Source organism: Rana temporaria, chromosome 1 (assembly GCF_905171775.1).
Source record: "Rana temporaria chromosome 1, aRanTem1.1, whole genome shotgun sequence".
In the NCBI taxonomy this organism is placed as follows: domain Eukaryota; kingdom Metazoa; phylum Chordata; class Amphibia; order Anura; family Ranidae; genus Rana; species Rana temporaria.
In genome coordinates, this window is record NC_053489.1 from 630554387 (window position 1) to 630571309 (window position 16923).

General features: G+C 45.3%; 1 protein-coding gene across 1 annotated transcript; it reads right to left on the reverse strand.

Annotated features, from left to right (window-relative positions):
* Window positions 1-435: 435 nt before the first annotated feature.
* On the reverse strand, window positions 436-5624 carry LOC120925045 (S100 calcium binding protein P). The gene is made up of 2 exons (XM_040335939.1): window positions 5417-5624; window positions 436-627 (listed from the first exon to the last, which is right to left on the reverse strand). Exons 1-2 carry the CDS (start codon window positions 5552-5554, stop codon window positions 490-492), a joined length of 276 nt encoding a protein of 91 aa, XP_040191873.1. The 5' UTR covers window positions 5555-5624; the 3' UTR covers window positions 436-489.
* Between the last annotated feature and the right edge of the window lie 11299 nt (window positions 5625-16923).

The window sequence follows — 16923 nt, forward strand, 5'->3', positions numbered from 1 at the left end:
GGGCCCTACAGAGTTTAGAAAAAATGCCTAGCACGTCCACCAATCAGTGGAATGTATTGTAGCTCCGCCCTAACCGAACCGTTCCATTTTCTATGGCCCCACATCTGAAGCAGGACCCAGAATGGTGCGGTATGGTTCGGTTTTATGGCGCACTTTCATAATGGAAACACCCAAAATAGTGTACCGTACCGAACCGAACCGATCCGCTCAGTGGAAACGAGGCATAGGAGTCAGAAGGTCCACTACAACCTGGTCAAACATATGCTTGTATTCTGTATTACAAAGTAAAATTATGTAGGGCTTTATCCATCTAGTGTCCTCTTTGTAGCTCTCAGCTCAGAAGAGAAGGAAACCACTGACAACCAGGCCACATAAAACCTAACCTAATTGTGCAATGTTGTAACATGGAATAAAAAAAGAGCTGATACCTTTATGTACTGTATTGTAAATTACAAAGCTTTATTTATAAAAGGTGACTGGTTTAATTAGTTATTTCTGAAATTTATTGTGTACCAGACAGGTTATTGTAGCAATAAAGATGACAAATTCTTTAAAATCGACTTCACAGTCGCCATTTTCATCCAGGTCCTTCATAAGCTTGTCACAATCCTCTTTTCCTTTTCCACCCTAAAAAAATAAATAAAATATTTTGTAATTTAGTGGATGACATATACCCTTTAACATCCAGCATTTTTTTTTAGCTTTTTTATCCTAATTTTCTTTGTCTTTAATTATGTTTGTACCTGATAAGTACAGTAAAACCTTGGATTGCGAGCATAATTTGTTCCAGAATGCTTGCAATCCAAAGCACTTGTATATCAAAGCGAATTTCCCCATAAGAAATAATGGAAATTCAAATGATTCGTTCCGCAACCACATATTCATAAATCCTTCAGTTTAAAGTCCATATAAAAAGATTATAGTAATGTGTTAAGTTGTGTAACCATAAGGCTGCATTCACACCTAGGCGACAAAACGCCTGAAGCGCGACGCCCGTGCCGCTGGAGGGGAGAATTTCCATTGATGTCTATGAGATGGTTCACATCTCATAAACGCCGTACGCCTGCCGCCTGAAAACAAGTCCCGGACCCATTTTTTCAGGCGGCATTGGCGTTCGGCCATAGACATCAATGTAAATTCTTTGTGAAAAAAAAAAGTAAACTAATCGCCGCAAAATACGCCACGTACGCGGTGTTACAATTTGAATGGAGCATAAAATGTCCAACCACAAACGGAAGCCTCCACAAGAGGATTAGAAGCAAAATCCAACAGGAGCTACAGAGTATAAAAGAGTGTCTCTAAGTGTAGCAATATGGTTACATTTAATGAAGGTACAACATTTAGCAACATACATGGTTGATGATTAAAAGAGGCACATCTAAGTATGCAGGAATTCGGGGTAAAGCTGTCCACATAGACTGTCCTCCGCACTGTCCTCCTCGGTGCTGCCAGTCTGCAATCGTACCTGGGAAGACCACCCTGCAGTAGAGCGATTGTGGAGTGCATCGTGGAAGGGATGACATCGATGGCGGTAAGGAGGACGGTCTATGTGGACAGCTTTACCCCGTATGCCTGCATACTTAGATGTGCCTGTTTTAATCATCAATCATGCAAGTTGCTAATGTTGTACCTTCATTAAATGTAACCATATTGCTACACTTAGAGGCGCCTCTCTTCTCTTTTATACTCAGTTGTGATGTGACGCTACTTGTATATCAAGACATCGCTTGTATATCAAGTCAAAATTTATTAAAACAATTTGCTTGTCTTGCAAAACGCTCTCAAACCAAGTTACTCTCAAACCAAGGTTTTACTGTACTGTAATGTGCTTACTTGGCACATGTGGTCCATTTCTAAAAAAAAAATGCAGCAGACTCACACAACTAATTAATAATCCAAAATCCATAAAGGGGCCATTTGCATAAAACAAAGTAGCAACCCTGCACTCAATTGTTCTGGTTAGCAAAGAGGATCCATAATTAAACAGAAACAGAGTTTTTTTTTTTTGCAATTGTATGTATATGTGTTTTACACACTATTTTGCTAACTATTTTTATTATGTATCTTTCAGCATTTCTACATTTTTAACAATTAAATATTTATTATAGGCTTTATCCATGATGGCCAGTTCTCAGAGTATACTGGATTTTCGAAAAATATAGCACAGTAATGACTGCAGCTTTTTGGCAGCCTCTGCACTAAGACATTCCCGTCTCTGAAAAAAGAAAGGGAAGGTTTTTTTTGTTTATCTGGATTGTCATCAGTGGCAGCCGCTCCATACGGGACACAGGGGGGGAGGATTCCAAAAAGTGGAAGTTCCATTTTTGGGTGGAACTCCACTTTAAGTCTTTTTTTCTGCTCAGAGCCTAAAATATCTTTATGGACTGTATTGAACGTTGGGATCTTTAAGAAAAGCGCTGGTCCTGTTTATATATTTTTTTCTGCCATGGGGGGCTTAGTTTTCCAGCTTCTAGGACTGTATTGACCTTTTCCTGTGCACTAATATAATCTTTGTAATTCATTTCTATACAGTTTAAAATATGGACATATGCAAATAGCCAGGAGCCAAGGGCTATATATCTTGAAAGCTGGAAATGCCAGAAGGGTCAGCAAAGCATTTATACAAGCCATGTACTTTAACTCTAAAGCCGTGTACACGTGATCGGAAATTCCGGCAACAAAACCGTGTTTTTTTTTCAGACAGAATGTTGGCTCAAACTTGTCTTGCATACACTCGGTCACACAAATGTTGTCGGAAATTCCGACCGTCAAGAACGCGGTCACGTACAACACTATTACGAGCTGAGAAAAATTAAGTTCAATGATTCTGAGCATGCGTCAAATTGATTCCGAGCATATGTAGGATTTTTGTAAGTCGGAATTGTATACAGACCTTTTTGAGAGGGAGAGAAGAACTTTTGCCGTCGGAAAATTTGAGAACCAGTTTTCAAGTCTCTGCTGTCGTAAATTCTGACAGAAAATGTCCGATGGGGCCTTCACACGGTCGGAATTTCCAACCAAAAGCTCACATCGAACCTTTCTTGTTGGAAATTCCGATCATGTGATCATAAGGCGATAGTGAGCATTTCCAAAAGGCAGAAGCATTTATTATGATTTACCTGGTCCCCAATTGTGTACTTTTTTTTCTATTCATTGGTCTCATGTAATTACAGGACAGTTGGATGGAACCACAGCCTAAGGCCCCTTTAACACTGGGGCAGGAGGCGCGGTGGCGGTATAGCACCGCTAAAAATAGCGACGCTATACCGTCGGATTTGCCGTGGGATTTGGCCGCTATCGGTGCGGTATTAACCCCCGCTAGCGTCCAGGGGTTAATGCAGAGGCGCATTGCGGGCGATATTGCTGCGGTTTCCCATTGTTTTAAATGGGAAGGAGCGTTATACACGCCGCTCCTCTCTCCGCTCCAAAGATGCTGCTTGCAGATCGCGGTAAATTGCCACTGATAGCGGCCGTTTACCACGTGATCGCTCCGTCAAATGACGGAGCGATCACTTTTAAACAAACCGGCGTCATATGATGACGCCGGTTCCTCCCTCTCCTCTCTGTACCGATCGGTACAGTGTGAGAGGAGAGCGGGTGGCAGCAGCAGCTGCTGTGGCTGGATCTGTGACAAATGCTGTCACAGATCCAGCCATCCATCCCTCCCTGTGAAATACTCTGCAATAACCCCCATACTCTGCAATAACCCCCCCATACTCTGCGATAACCCCCCCATACTCTGCGATAACCCCCCCATACTCTGCGATAACCCCCCATACTCTGCAATAACCCCCCCATACTCTGCAATACCCCCCCATACTCTGCAATAACCCCCCAATACTCCGCAATACCCCACAATACCTGCTAATATGACAGAAACAAGATTTTTTTTTTTTTTTTTTACAGAATTTTTAGTGTTTTTTCTTTTATAGCGCAACAAATAAAAAACCCAGAGGTGATCAAATACCACCAAAAGAAAGCTCTATTTGTGGGGAAAAAAGGACAAAAACTTCAGATGGGCACAATGTTGTATGACTGAGTAATTGTCATTCAAATTGTGAGAGCACCGAAAGCTGAAAATTGATCTGCTTAGGAAGGGGGTTTAAGTGCCCAGTGGTCAAGTGGTTAAACAGTTGTCATCAAAGCCAGAGAGGGTGATACTTTTGCGGGAACACAGATAGAATAAAAAAAACTGAGAGAGGTTCTATCTCCTCCCTACTCTTTAACCACCTCAATACCGCACGCCGTCATATGACGTCCTGGTATTGAGGTGGGGATATCTGAATGATGCCTGCAGCTACAGGCATTATTCAGATATCCTTCTTTTCTGATTCTGCGCACCATAAGAATGATCATATCGGCAGTTCCGCCGCTTGATCGTTCTTATAGGTGGTCCCGCCCCCATCCAGTGCTTCTTCGGACTCTCCCTTGCCATCGAGGGCCCGGAGAACAAATCGGCCGGCGCAGGTTCACGACGATAGAGATTTCTGGTGACTGAATGGTCACCGGTCATCTCTATGACCATCGGAGGCCCGGGCGCGACGTTATGGCGTCACGCCCGGGTACTCGGAAGTAAATAAAGCCGCAATCGCGGCTGTTGGCATGAGATCTGTGAATTTTTTTTCACAATCATATGCTTTCAAGCCTGAAGGAGAGATGTAGGGTCTTATTGACCCCACATCTCTCCATAAAGAGTACCTGTCACAATGATTCCTATTACAAGGGATGTTTACATTCCTTGTAATAGGAATAAAAGTGATTACATTTTTTTTTTAAAGGTGTAAAAATATAATTTTTTTTGTAAAATAAAAAAAATGTAAAAATTATTTTTTAAACGCCCCTGTCCCCGGTAGCTCACGCTCTGAAGCGAACACACGCGTAAGTCCCACCCACACATGTAAACATCGTTCAAACCACACATGTGAAGTATCACCACGTGCGTTAGAGCGTGTGCAACAATTCTAGCACTAGACCTCCTCTGTAACTCTAAACTGGTAACCTGTAAAAAGAAATGAAGCGTAGCCTATGGCGATTTTTAAGTACAGAAGTTTGGCGCCATTTCATGAGTGTGTGCAATTTTAAAGAGTGACATTTTAGGTATCTATTTACTCTGCGTAACATCATCTTTCACATTATGCAAAAAATTGGGCTAACTTTACTGTTTTGTTCTTTTTTAATTAATGAAACTTTAAAAAAAAAAAGCCGTTTGAAAAATAATTGTGCAAGTACCATGATTTTTACATAAAGGAGAGAAGTGCCAGAATAGGCCCGGTATTGAGGTGGTTAAAAACAAAAGCTTTATGGTTACAGATATACATTGCGGTCTGGAAGACATATTCTTTATAATATCTACTCATCTTTGGATAACTCCTCGTGCATACATATAACCCATCATATACGTTTAGCAAATTCATACCTGAAGGAATCCAGGCAACTCTTTTTCCATCAGTTTTTTCAACTCCTCCTTGGATAAAGTTTCTTTTTTGCCTTCTGCACAGGCATAAGTGTCAAAGACTTTCATGAGCAGAACCATGGAGGTCTCCAGTTGGGTCATCCTTGCAAACAGTCACCTGGGCAGCTGCAGAGAGTGGTCAGAGGTTGTAGGCAGAATGAAACTTCTGAGGTTTGCTGCAGCTTTTATAGGAAATCTTTATCTCTAAGTAAATACCCTGATAGAATCGCCATGGCTGGGTGTAACAGTCTTACTAATAACTAAAATAAATAGACTTCTTTTATATTAATTCTTTTCTGTGTTTGCCAAATGCTGACTCATTAGTGTGGCCATAGTTGGCTTAGTTCAGGTTGAGTTTTAATAAGAAACATCAGACACACCTTACTACAGAGTGCAGTTTTTGTCTCCTAAACCGGATTATAGGTGTATTTATGCTAGATTGTATTGTAGTCATTTCTATAGAAGTAAAGGGCATCATACTGTATGGCATGTCATCCTTCCACCAATAACTATTGGTATTGATATCGGATATTTTGCAGGCTTAACTCCCTCTTCTTCTTTGCCTCTTTTATGGTGCAAGGTGGTCATGTATGAGCAGGGCTTTTTTTTCACTGAAAATAGGTATAGGAACCCAATCACGACACCCCCCTTCTGCCCCCATCTTTTCCCCAACTCCTTTAAAGCTCCACCATCTTCCACATGTCTTATCTTTGTTGCTGTATTAAGCTGAAGGCACCCAGCCGACAAGGCACCCAGCCGGTGCCTTGTTGATCTAGTTACCCTATCAAGATGGTTCCCTGCTTGACTGCACAGGCGCAGACATAGCTCACGGAAATCTCCGAACCTCGGGCGGCATCCAGGCTCATTCCTTAACATCCCCGTGGATTGGAGGATGTAAAAAAAAGAGCCAGGAGGCCGAGCGAGCGCAGCGAGCCATCCGAGCGAAGCGAGTGGCCACTTACAGCAAATCCCACAGGGGAAGGGAGTCACTGCTCCAGGTGGGTCCAACAAGCAATCATGAACCTCTCAGGAAACCAAGGGTGCTGGCAATGCACTAGGCAAATTGTGGAAATTTCAAAAGGGATGGATAGCCGCACTCCAAAGGAACTTCTTAGGTTGTCTTTATTGGTAAAATAAATAGAAATGCATCACAGGATACAGTCAAAAAATCGGGAAAAGAAGCAGCCGACGCGTTTCACACTAGGTTAGTGCTTAGTCATGGCTCAAGCACTGAACTAGTGTAAAATGCGTCGGCTGCTTCTTTTTCCGATTTTTTGACTGTATCCTGTGATGCATTTCTATTTATTTTACCAATAAAGACAACCTAAGAAGTTCCTTTGGAGTGCGGCTATCTATCACTTTTAAAAATTTCCACAATTTACAGCAAATCCCACGTCGCCCTGGAACTCTTGCTACAGCTGATCAGGTTCGGCGATTTCCGTCGGCTCGGATTGCACCTGCGCAGTCAAGACTGGAACCATATCGATAGGAGGAACCATATCGTCAGATCACCGGCTCTAGTACCACCCCACATACTGTAGTTGGCTCCACCTCTCTAACTTTCAGGGAGATCATTCAGTGGTGATGTTGGTATTTGCATTGCACCTTGTCTACCTGCATCTCCCTTGTCTCCTTCCTTCACTTAGTGGGAACCACTCAGGAGATCTGATCTGTGGGAGCTGTTGGGGAACAAGCTGTCACTTGTAGGCATAGAAGCCTGACTTTTGTGTTTTCAAGTAATTAGTGGTGAACAGGGAGCAGAGGGCCAGAGGTGGTGGAACTCAGAGGTGGTGGAACTCAGAGGTGGTGGAACTGAGTTCCACCAAGTTCCAGCTGAAAAAAAGCCTTGTGTATGAGTCAAGGAGTGTCGCTGATATCATAATCGCATCATTGTGCCTTTGTGACTTCCTGCACTCATAGAAAGAGGACCTCAGAGCGTAAATGTAATGACAGTGTCAGGGCACAGACCTTTCACGGTCACATTCCCCAGCTGGTTCTGGGTAGAATCGAACCTGGGACTTCTTCGTTTTCAGGTCCGGCTCTTTGTCTCTGAGCCACTGCTCAGTTCTATTCTGTGTGCTGTCCATTGGAGCCTGGTTCTGAAACCTGTACTTCTGTGGACCAATCAGTGGCCAGTGCGGCCTATTTAAGCCAACCCCTTCCCCTTTGCTAATGGCTGGTTCGTTGTCAGCTTTACCTTGTTTGAAACACCTTGAAGAAACCTGAACCTTTACCTGTTTGACCCGGATCTGGACTTGACTACTCTTTTGCCTTCTCCTGCACTTGACCCCTGGATTGTTTATTGGACCTGCTGCCGTCTCCACTCCCTTTGACCATTGGCTTACTGACTTGGACTCTCTGCCTTCCGGAACCCCTGACCATTTGGCTTGCTTCTTGGATCTCCTGTTGTCCTGACCTGAACGGGCATTTTTAGCCTTCTGGACTTTGTTTTTGCACCTGCATCTCTGCTATATCTACCACAGCTCCCCTGGTGTCTTCGCATCACATCTCCAGTGATTCTCGTCTTACCATCTTCCGCTGCTGGTAGCCGGTGCCTCTTTGTGCCCCTCCTCGCTGTTACCACCTCCAGGGGGTGAGGTGCACAGAGTCGCAAAGGTAGCCGCCCTCGGCATCTCGGCCTCGGTGAGTACTTACCTTAACGGTCCTGACAGACAGAGGCAAAAAGACTGGCACAGATGACTCCACTTTTAGCTCAGGTGGATTGAAAAATAATTGGATCTAACCCCAAACATAGCAATGTGTTAATCTGACTCCTTAGAAGAGAAAGGATTTCAGTAACTTTACTTTTCATCCCGTTGGTTTGAGTCAGTATTTTCCTGGTATATAGTGCAGGAAAAAGCATGAGATGAAAATATCCATAGGGGCTTATTTGCTAAAGCTGGAGAGTGAAAAATCAGGCTCACTTCTGCATAGGAATCAACTAGCTTCCAGGTTTTATTGCAATAATAAGTCTCATTGTGCCTATCAATAAGCCTCACTGTGCCCATCAATAAGCCTCACTGTGCCCATCAATAAGCCTCACTGTGCCCATCAATAAGCCTCACTGTGCCCATCATTAAGCCTCACTGTGCCCATCAATAAGCCTCACTGTGCCCATCAATAAGCCTCACTGTGCCCGTCAATAATAAGCCTCACTGTGCCAATCAATAAGCCTCACTGTGCCAATCAATAAGCCTCACTGTGCCAATCAATAAGCCTCACTGTGCCCATCAAAAAGGCCTCACTGTGCCCATCAATAAGCCTCACAGTGACCATCAATAAGTCTCACTGTGCCTCACTGTGATCGTCAATAAGTCTCACTGTGCCTGTCCACACAGCTTCACCAGTCAGTACCTGGATTACACACAGCAGTCTACCTGCTGTGTCACGGAGCTGAGTCTGAAATGTACTTAGGCCATGCTGTAAGAAAAGGTCCCGCCTTCTCCTAGACCAGTATGTGTTATAGGCAGAACACTGATCAAATGGCAGGAAATAGACGCAGTGTTCTGCCTATCACAAACGCTGGTCTAGGAGGAGGCGGGACATTTGTCACAGCACAGCCTAAGTACATTTCAGAATCAGCTCCGTGCACAGCGGGGAGAGATGCACAAGAGGGGGAGGCGGGAGGGGAGCACTTCAACCACAGCCACAGATCAAAGCGGCCCCAGGGCAGGCTGCCTACCGGGAAATGTCCCGGTATCCCGGTAGGCCAGTCGGCCCTGGCTTTAGATGCCCACACTGTAGATGGCCGTGCTGTGCAGAAACTTCACAAAGTAAGAAAACAATGCTGCAAAGATAGAAAACTGGGCATAGTTTACAGCATACATTTGTAACATTGCACGAGGCCTAAGTATTCTGGGGGTATTTTTATCTTAAAAGTCATATTTCGGCCGGAACTCCACTTTAAGAGTCTGTTATCACTGATATTACAGGAATATGACTTCTGGGCCTTGTCTGTCCACCCACAATGTGACTTCTGTTATGAGCTATATCACTTGGTATGCAATGCAACTGTTTCTCCCATATCTGTCTGTACGAAAAGCTGTTTAAAATAAAAAAGAAATTACATTTACATGTTAAAAAGTTACAGCATATGAGATTTTAGTAAATGGGTTTAGATCTAATTTTATATGAACTAAGAAGTGGCCTAGCATGGGATCAATATTCATATTTCACAGCCAAACCTAGTCTTGCATGAGAAATTATGGACATAGGGCCGGATTCTCGTAGAGCTGCGCATCTTTCTGCCGGCGTAGCGCATCTCATATGCGCTACGCCAACGTAACATAGAGAGGCAAGAACAGTATTCACAAAGCACTCGCTCCCTACGTTGCGCCAGCGTAACGTAAATTATTCAGCGTAAGCCCGCCTAATTCAAAGTAGGTGGACGGTGGGCGTGATCCATTTAAATGAACCGTGACCCCATGCAAATGATGGTCCGAATGAAAGGCGCATGCGCGCGCATTCTCAGAATCACGTCGAAGATACTCCCTAAGATACGACGGCTCAATGCCTATGACGTTAACGTAACCTACGCCCAGCCCTATTCACATACTACTACGTAAACAACGTAAAATATAACGGCTGTTCCGTCGTCCATACCTTTGCATGGGATGCGCCTCCTATAGGTGGAATAACTTTACGCCGGACGTACGCCTTACGTAAACGGCGTATACTACTGCGACAGGCGCAAGTACGTTCGTGAATCGGCGTATCTCGGTCATTTGCATATTTGACGCGTAAATCAATGGAAGCGCCCCTTGCGGCCAGCGTAAATATGCGCCCAGGCTCCGACGGCGTAGGAAACTTACGTTGGTCGGATGAAGCCAAATTTCAGGCGTATCGTGTATTAAGAATCCGGCGCATAGATACGACGGCTCATCTGTGCACTTACGCTGCGTATCTACACATACGTCGGCGTAAATGCTACGAGAATCCGGGCCATGATCTTTATGTAAGATTGAAAAATTAGTTTCAACGGTTATGGGTGGTAACAGAGGGGCATCAAGCATGACAGATGGTGAGCAGTCTGCTGCTGGTCCATACTCCTATCACTAGATCACCAGGACTGTGATCTGAACTTCAGCACTGGCCGTTCTACAATCCGCCAGAATTTTTTTTCACATATTAAAAGTCAGATCAAATATTTACTGAAGGGGATCGTTGCTGAATAGAAATTGCACAACTAAGACATAAAGAAACAAGGAGCTACTCATCCATGGAAACATTAATCCTTTTTTATACACACTGCTAGTGCTTCTTATATTTTCTCACAGGTGTGGAACCAACATTTTATTACCTCTCCCTTAACTTTCATCTATTAAATAACTATATATTTGTGTTATATATATTCACAGTATGTAAAGGATCATCCTCGAATGAAAGATCTTCAGTGACTCAGACCACTTGCCAAGGTGCGTTTTTGGACTTTTATTCATCCATGAAAAGGCATAACATAAACTTCTACCCTTTCATAAATGACCCAACATGATACAGGGATTTTCCAGCCTCCTGTGTATTCATCGCAAGCACAGGCAGGTCTGGACACACATTCCCATTATGTCTTCATCAAAGGAGTATCCAATGAGGGTTACACAGGTACCCTGACTGAGAGTGCTCACTTCTACTTATGGGCAAAACCTACCTGTCATTGGTAAGACACCTCTATTTGACTATCTGTTCTGGGCCCTTAGGTACTCATACTCTGCCAAAACTGTCTCTCACAGTGTACCTTACTACATTAACACTGTGACAACCGTAGCATGCTACGGTTACAACATACAATTTACCTAATACTTATTATGTAGTTTCTGTAGGGTACTGAAGTGGTATCATGAATACCCCGTACAAGTTGTCACAAAGAAGAAGAAAACCATGGACCAATAACTAAGATTTAGAAACTCCTTGATTACTATGGGTTATTGTAGTTGGACTGGACTGGTTACAAGGCTAGCAAATACCCAGCTGTTATGTTTAAAAAGTAGAGTTCCATCCAAAAAATGGAACTTCCGCTTTTCGGAACCCCCCCCCCCCCCCTCCGGTGTCACATTTGGCACCTTTCAGGGGGGTGCAGATACTTAGACAGGTATTTGCACCCACTTACAGGCATAGTCCACCCCATTCATCCACCAACCCCACCCCACCCATCCATCCATTCCACCCATCCCACCCCATTCATCCACCCATCCCACCCCATTCATCCATCCATTCCACCCACCCCACCCCATTCATCATCCTATCCATTCCACCCCATTCATCCACCCACCCCACCCCACCCATTCATCCACCCATCCCACCCCATTCATCCATCCATTCCACCCACCCCACCCCATTCATCATCCTATCCATTCCACCCCATTCATCCACCCACCCCACCCCACCCATCCATCCATTCCACCCATCCCACCCCATTCATCCACCCATCCCACCCCATTCATCCATCCATTCCACCCACCCCACCCCATTCATCATCCTATCCATTCCACCCCATTCATCCACCCACCCCACCCATCCATCCATTCCACCCATCCCACCCCATTCATCCATCCATTCCACCCACCCCACCCCATTCATCATCCTATCCATTCCACCCCATTCATCCACCCACCCCACCCCACCCATCCATCCATCCATTCCACCCATCCCACCCCATTTATCCACCCATCCCACCCCATTCATCCATCCATTCCACCCACCCCACCCCATTCATCATCCTATCCATTCCACCCCATTCATCCACCCACCCCACCCCATTCATCATCCTATCCATTCCACCCCATTCATCACCCTATCCATTCCACCCCATTCATCCACCCACCCCACCCCATTCATCATCCTATCCATTCCACCCCATTCATCCACCCACCCCACCCCATTCATCCACCCACCCCACCCCATTCATCCATCCCCCCCACCCCATTCATCCATCCCATCCATTCCACCCACCCCACCCTATCCATCCACCCATCCCATCCATCCACCCATCCATCTCATCATCCACCCACCCATTCTCCCACCCATCTATCCACTCCCCTACCTGTCCATCCATCCCTTCACACCCCTTCCTGCTGGTTGTGTATATTGTGGCTATCCCTCCTCTTTCCTATATAAAAGCAGTTGGTATTGTCCTAAAGCTGACCATACGCTGTCCAATCCCCTTTTTCATCAGACTATACGCAATACAGTCTGTGCAATTTCCTATAGATCTGCCAACTACTATGTAGTGCAAGAGCCTGTCTTGGGGGGGAGAGCAAGTGCAGGGGGCCAGTTCTGTTTTGCGCCCCCCTAAAATTTTGACCACCAGCAGGCCACTGATCAGGAACCTGATCAGTGGCTGCTGGACCAAGCGGGACAAGACATCAAGGGAGGACATGGGTTTCATGCCACTTATAGCCCCCCCCCCCGCGCGCGCTGTCTCCTGGGAAACACACTGGTCCCAGGAGAGAGTGTTACCAGTGAGGGCGTGCCGTGCTACTAGCGCATGCGCAGTAAAGGATCAGGCAGTGAAGCCGCAACGCTTCACTTCCTGATTCCCTCACCGAGGATGGCGGCAGGGAAAGCCGAGAGACGAGCGATTGTTTGGCCTCGGCTGCCGACATCGCGGGCGAGCTGGACAAGTAGGTGTCTATTTTTTAAAAGTCAGCAGCTGCAGAATTTGTAGCTGCTGGCTTTTTAAAAAAAATGAATTCGGGTGGACCTCCGATTTAATGTTCTTATTGCTAATAAAGTAAAATGGTTCAAGTAAACCTGTCACAACCCTGAGCTAATGGTTTACACCCCTCACATTTTTGTAAATACAGTAAAACCTTGGTTTGAGAGTAACTTGGTTTGAGAGCATTTTGCAAGACAAGCAAACATTTTTAATACATTTTGACTTGATATACAAGTGATGTCTTGATATAAGAGTAGCGTCATTGTCACAACTGAGTATACAAGAGAACATCCGCTGACATTCGATCTCATCGGTCCCCGCTATAGTCCCTTTCTGCAGACATAGGAAAATCCTATTTTTTCCATCATCTGCGGATCGGATCGGATGAACACGGACAGACAGTCCATATTCATCCAATCCCCCCATAGAGGAGAGCGGAGATCTGACAGGGCGGTCCCTGCACAGTGTTCAGTATCCGCCCTGTCATCTGCCGGCTCAGCGTGGATCAACGGAGCGATGTGAATGTGAAAGGGCCCTAAGTGTAGCAATATGGTTACATTTATTGAAGGTACAACATTTAGAAACTCACATGGTTGATCATTAAAACAGGCACATCTAAGTATGCAGGCATCCGGGGTAAAGATGTCCACATAGACCGTCCTCCACACCACCATTGATGTCGTCCCTTCCACGAGCGGTTCAAGCCTCTCTTTCAGATCGCTCTACTGCAGGGTAGTCTTCCCAGTCACGATTGCAGACTGACAGCGGTGAGAGCTGGTGGTGTGGAGGATGGTCTATGACATAGACCAGTGGTCTCAAAGTACCGGCCCGCGGGCCAGTTATAAATGGCCCGCAGGCAAGGTGGAAGTGAGGGGAGATGGCGCCATCTGGTGGTGAGCCGTTGGTATTACAAGTTATTACCACCAGATGTGAGCTGGCGCCATATGGTGGTGGCCGTTGGTATTACAAGTTAAGCATTACACGTTAAACAGCAATTCTAATGTAATTTTTCACTATTTTCACTGCCATCTTCTTCCCTCTAATTAGAACCCCCAAACATTATATATATTTTTTATCCTAACACCCTAGAGAATAAAATGGCGATCGTTGCAATACTTTCTGTTACGCCGTATTTGCGCAGCGGTCTTACAAGCGCACTTTTTTGGGAAAAAATTACACTTTTTTTAATTAAAAAATAAGACAACAGTAAAGTTATCCCCATTTTTTTTAATATTATGAAAGATAATGTTACGCCGAGTAAATTCATACCCAACATGTCACGCTTCAAAATTGTGTCCGCTCGTGGAATGCCGACAAACTTTTTTACCCTTTAAAATCTTCATAGGCGACGTTTAAAAAAATCTACAGGTTGCACGTTTTAAGTTACAGAGGAGCTAGAATTATTGCTCTCACTCTACCAATCGCGGCGATACCTCACATGTGTGGTTTGAACACCGTTTACACATGCGGGCGCTGCTCACGTATGTGTTCGCTTCTGCGCGCAAGCTCGTCGGGACGGGGTGCGTTTTCTGGCTCCTAACTTTTTTAGCTGGCTCCTAGATTCCAAGCAAATTTGTCAAACCCTGACTTACACCAGTGCTGGTGGTAATAATGCGCTCGCTGACACCAGTGCTGGGGGTTAATAATGTGCTCGCTGACACCAGTGCTGGGGGTTAATAATGTGTTCGCTGACACCAGTACTGGGGGTTAATAATGTGTTCGCTGACACCAGTACTGTTGTTTTTGAAGTTTGAAAGTTTGCATGCGTCCCCCCATGGCATATGAAAACTTGTCTTGTGGCCCTCAGGTAATTTGAGTTTGAGACCCCTGACATAGACACTCTTAAACCTCGTGGACGGCCTTCTCAGAAGAGTTGAATCTGTTATAGCTGCAAAGGGTGGACCAACTCAATATTGAACCCTACAGACTAAGACTGGGATGCCACTAAAGTTTATGCTTGTAAAGGCAGGTGTCCCAATACTTTTGACAATATAGTGTAAATAAACTGACTGTGAATAAGCATAGCAGACATTTAGGTATTGTTGCTTTCTAAAAATAAATAGCAGACTGCATAAAAGTCTGTCTGTATGTATGAAGTGGAAAGTTTGGCCGTACATACCCAGCTACCCTTTACGTACTCCTTGTACACATAGTCAGTGATGCAGTCCTAGTATATTGTAAACCCACAAACAGAAACCACATTGCGTTCCACTGTTGTTTCTCAGTTTCCATTTCCTTGCTCACCAGTGTAAGTTATAGACGTAGACATTTCACCGATGACCCTATGATGATATTCCCTGGCTGAGCTGTGAATGTTCTTCAATATGTGATTTGCTGCGTGACTCATTCTAGTTTCATGTCTTCCATTGCAGTCTACATGCCACCGCCGGGTGACATTTACCCTCCGGGCCGCTCCGTAATATGTGAGATCGAAGATGAAAATAATGCAGGAACCTAAAATAATGAATGCAGGATATCACACCCACAGCCTGAGATGGGTGGGACTGTTTTTAGTAAGACAATTGTTACCACACTCCAATGACTCCATTGATGATTCCATCATTTCCATTCAATAAAAAGATGCTCAGTACTTGAAATCACAACCTATGCTTTAAAGCAGGGGTGCCAGTGGCGGTGCGTCCATAGACAGCTCTCTCCTGCACCACTCTATCACCAATAGATAGATTCATGCATTGCATGAATTACAACAGCGTTTTTTTTTAGAGCCGTCGGCTCTAATAGGCTTCCAAATTGGTAAACAGTGGGCGCAATGCTGTGCGTTCGCTGTTTACACAGTGTTGTGTTAGGGAAGCGAATAAAATTGCTTCTCTAACACTGACCTGCCTCTTAGCCAATCAGGTGCTTGGGTCTGGTTACCCTGTCACCTGATTGGCTGAAGCGACGGGCGCTGTGATTGGATGCCTATCAGATATCTAATCATAGCAGAGATGACGGGAAGAGGACGGGAGAAGACATGGAGGACTCGTATCGTGGAGGACAGTGCAGAGACAGGGAAGTACCGGACAAGGGGCACACTGGCAGCATTTGATGGGGTACAGTAGCGGCAATTGATGGGGCACACTGGCGGCTATGGATGGGGCACACTGGCGGCAATTGATGGGCACACTGGCAGCAATTGATAGGCACACTGGTGGCAATGGATGGGGCACACTGGTGGCAATTGATGGGGCACACTGGCGGCAACTGATGGGCACACTGGCGGCAATTGATTAGGCACACTGGCAGCAATTGATGGGCACACTGGCAGCAATTGATGGGCACATTGGCAGCAATTGATGGGGCACACTGGTGGCAATTGATGGGCACACTGGCAGCAATTGATGCTGCACACAGGCAGCAATTGACGGGCACACTGGCAGCAATTTATGGGTACAGTGGCTGCGCTTGATGGGCACAGTGGCTGCGCTTGATGGGCACAGTGGCTGCGCTTGATGGGCACAGTGGCTGCGTTTGATGTTTTTGTTTTTAGTTTGTTTGCACCACCCCAAAAATTTTGAGCACCAGCCACCACTGAGAGGTGCCCAACCTTTTAACGCGCAAAGGGCCACTTAAGCGACTTGGTAACCGGTCACGGGCCACAATAAAAGGAGCGGGCCGATGGCAGGTCCATGTCTGCTTTGCATATGCCAGATTGGAGGTAGGACACAAGTCGGTTTACATCTGCCACTTCTTAGAGGGTCCAATTGGGTCGGACTGACCGTGTAAAAGGGGCCCAAGGCTGCTTTTACACTGATGCACTGTGATTTACCAACGCAGTGTACCTTTGGCTTTCCTGCACTTTGCAATAGGCTTCTATTAT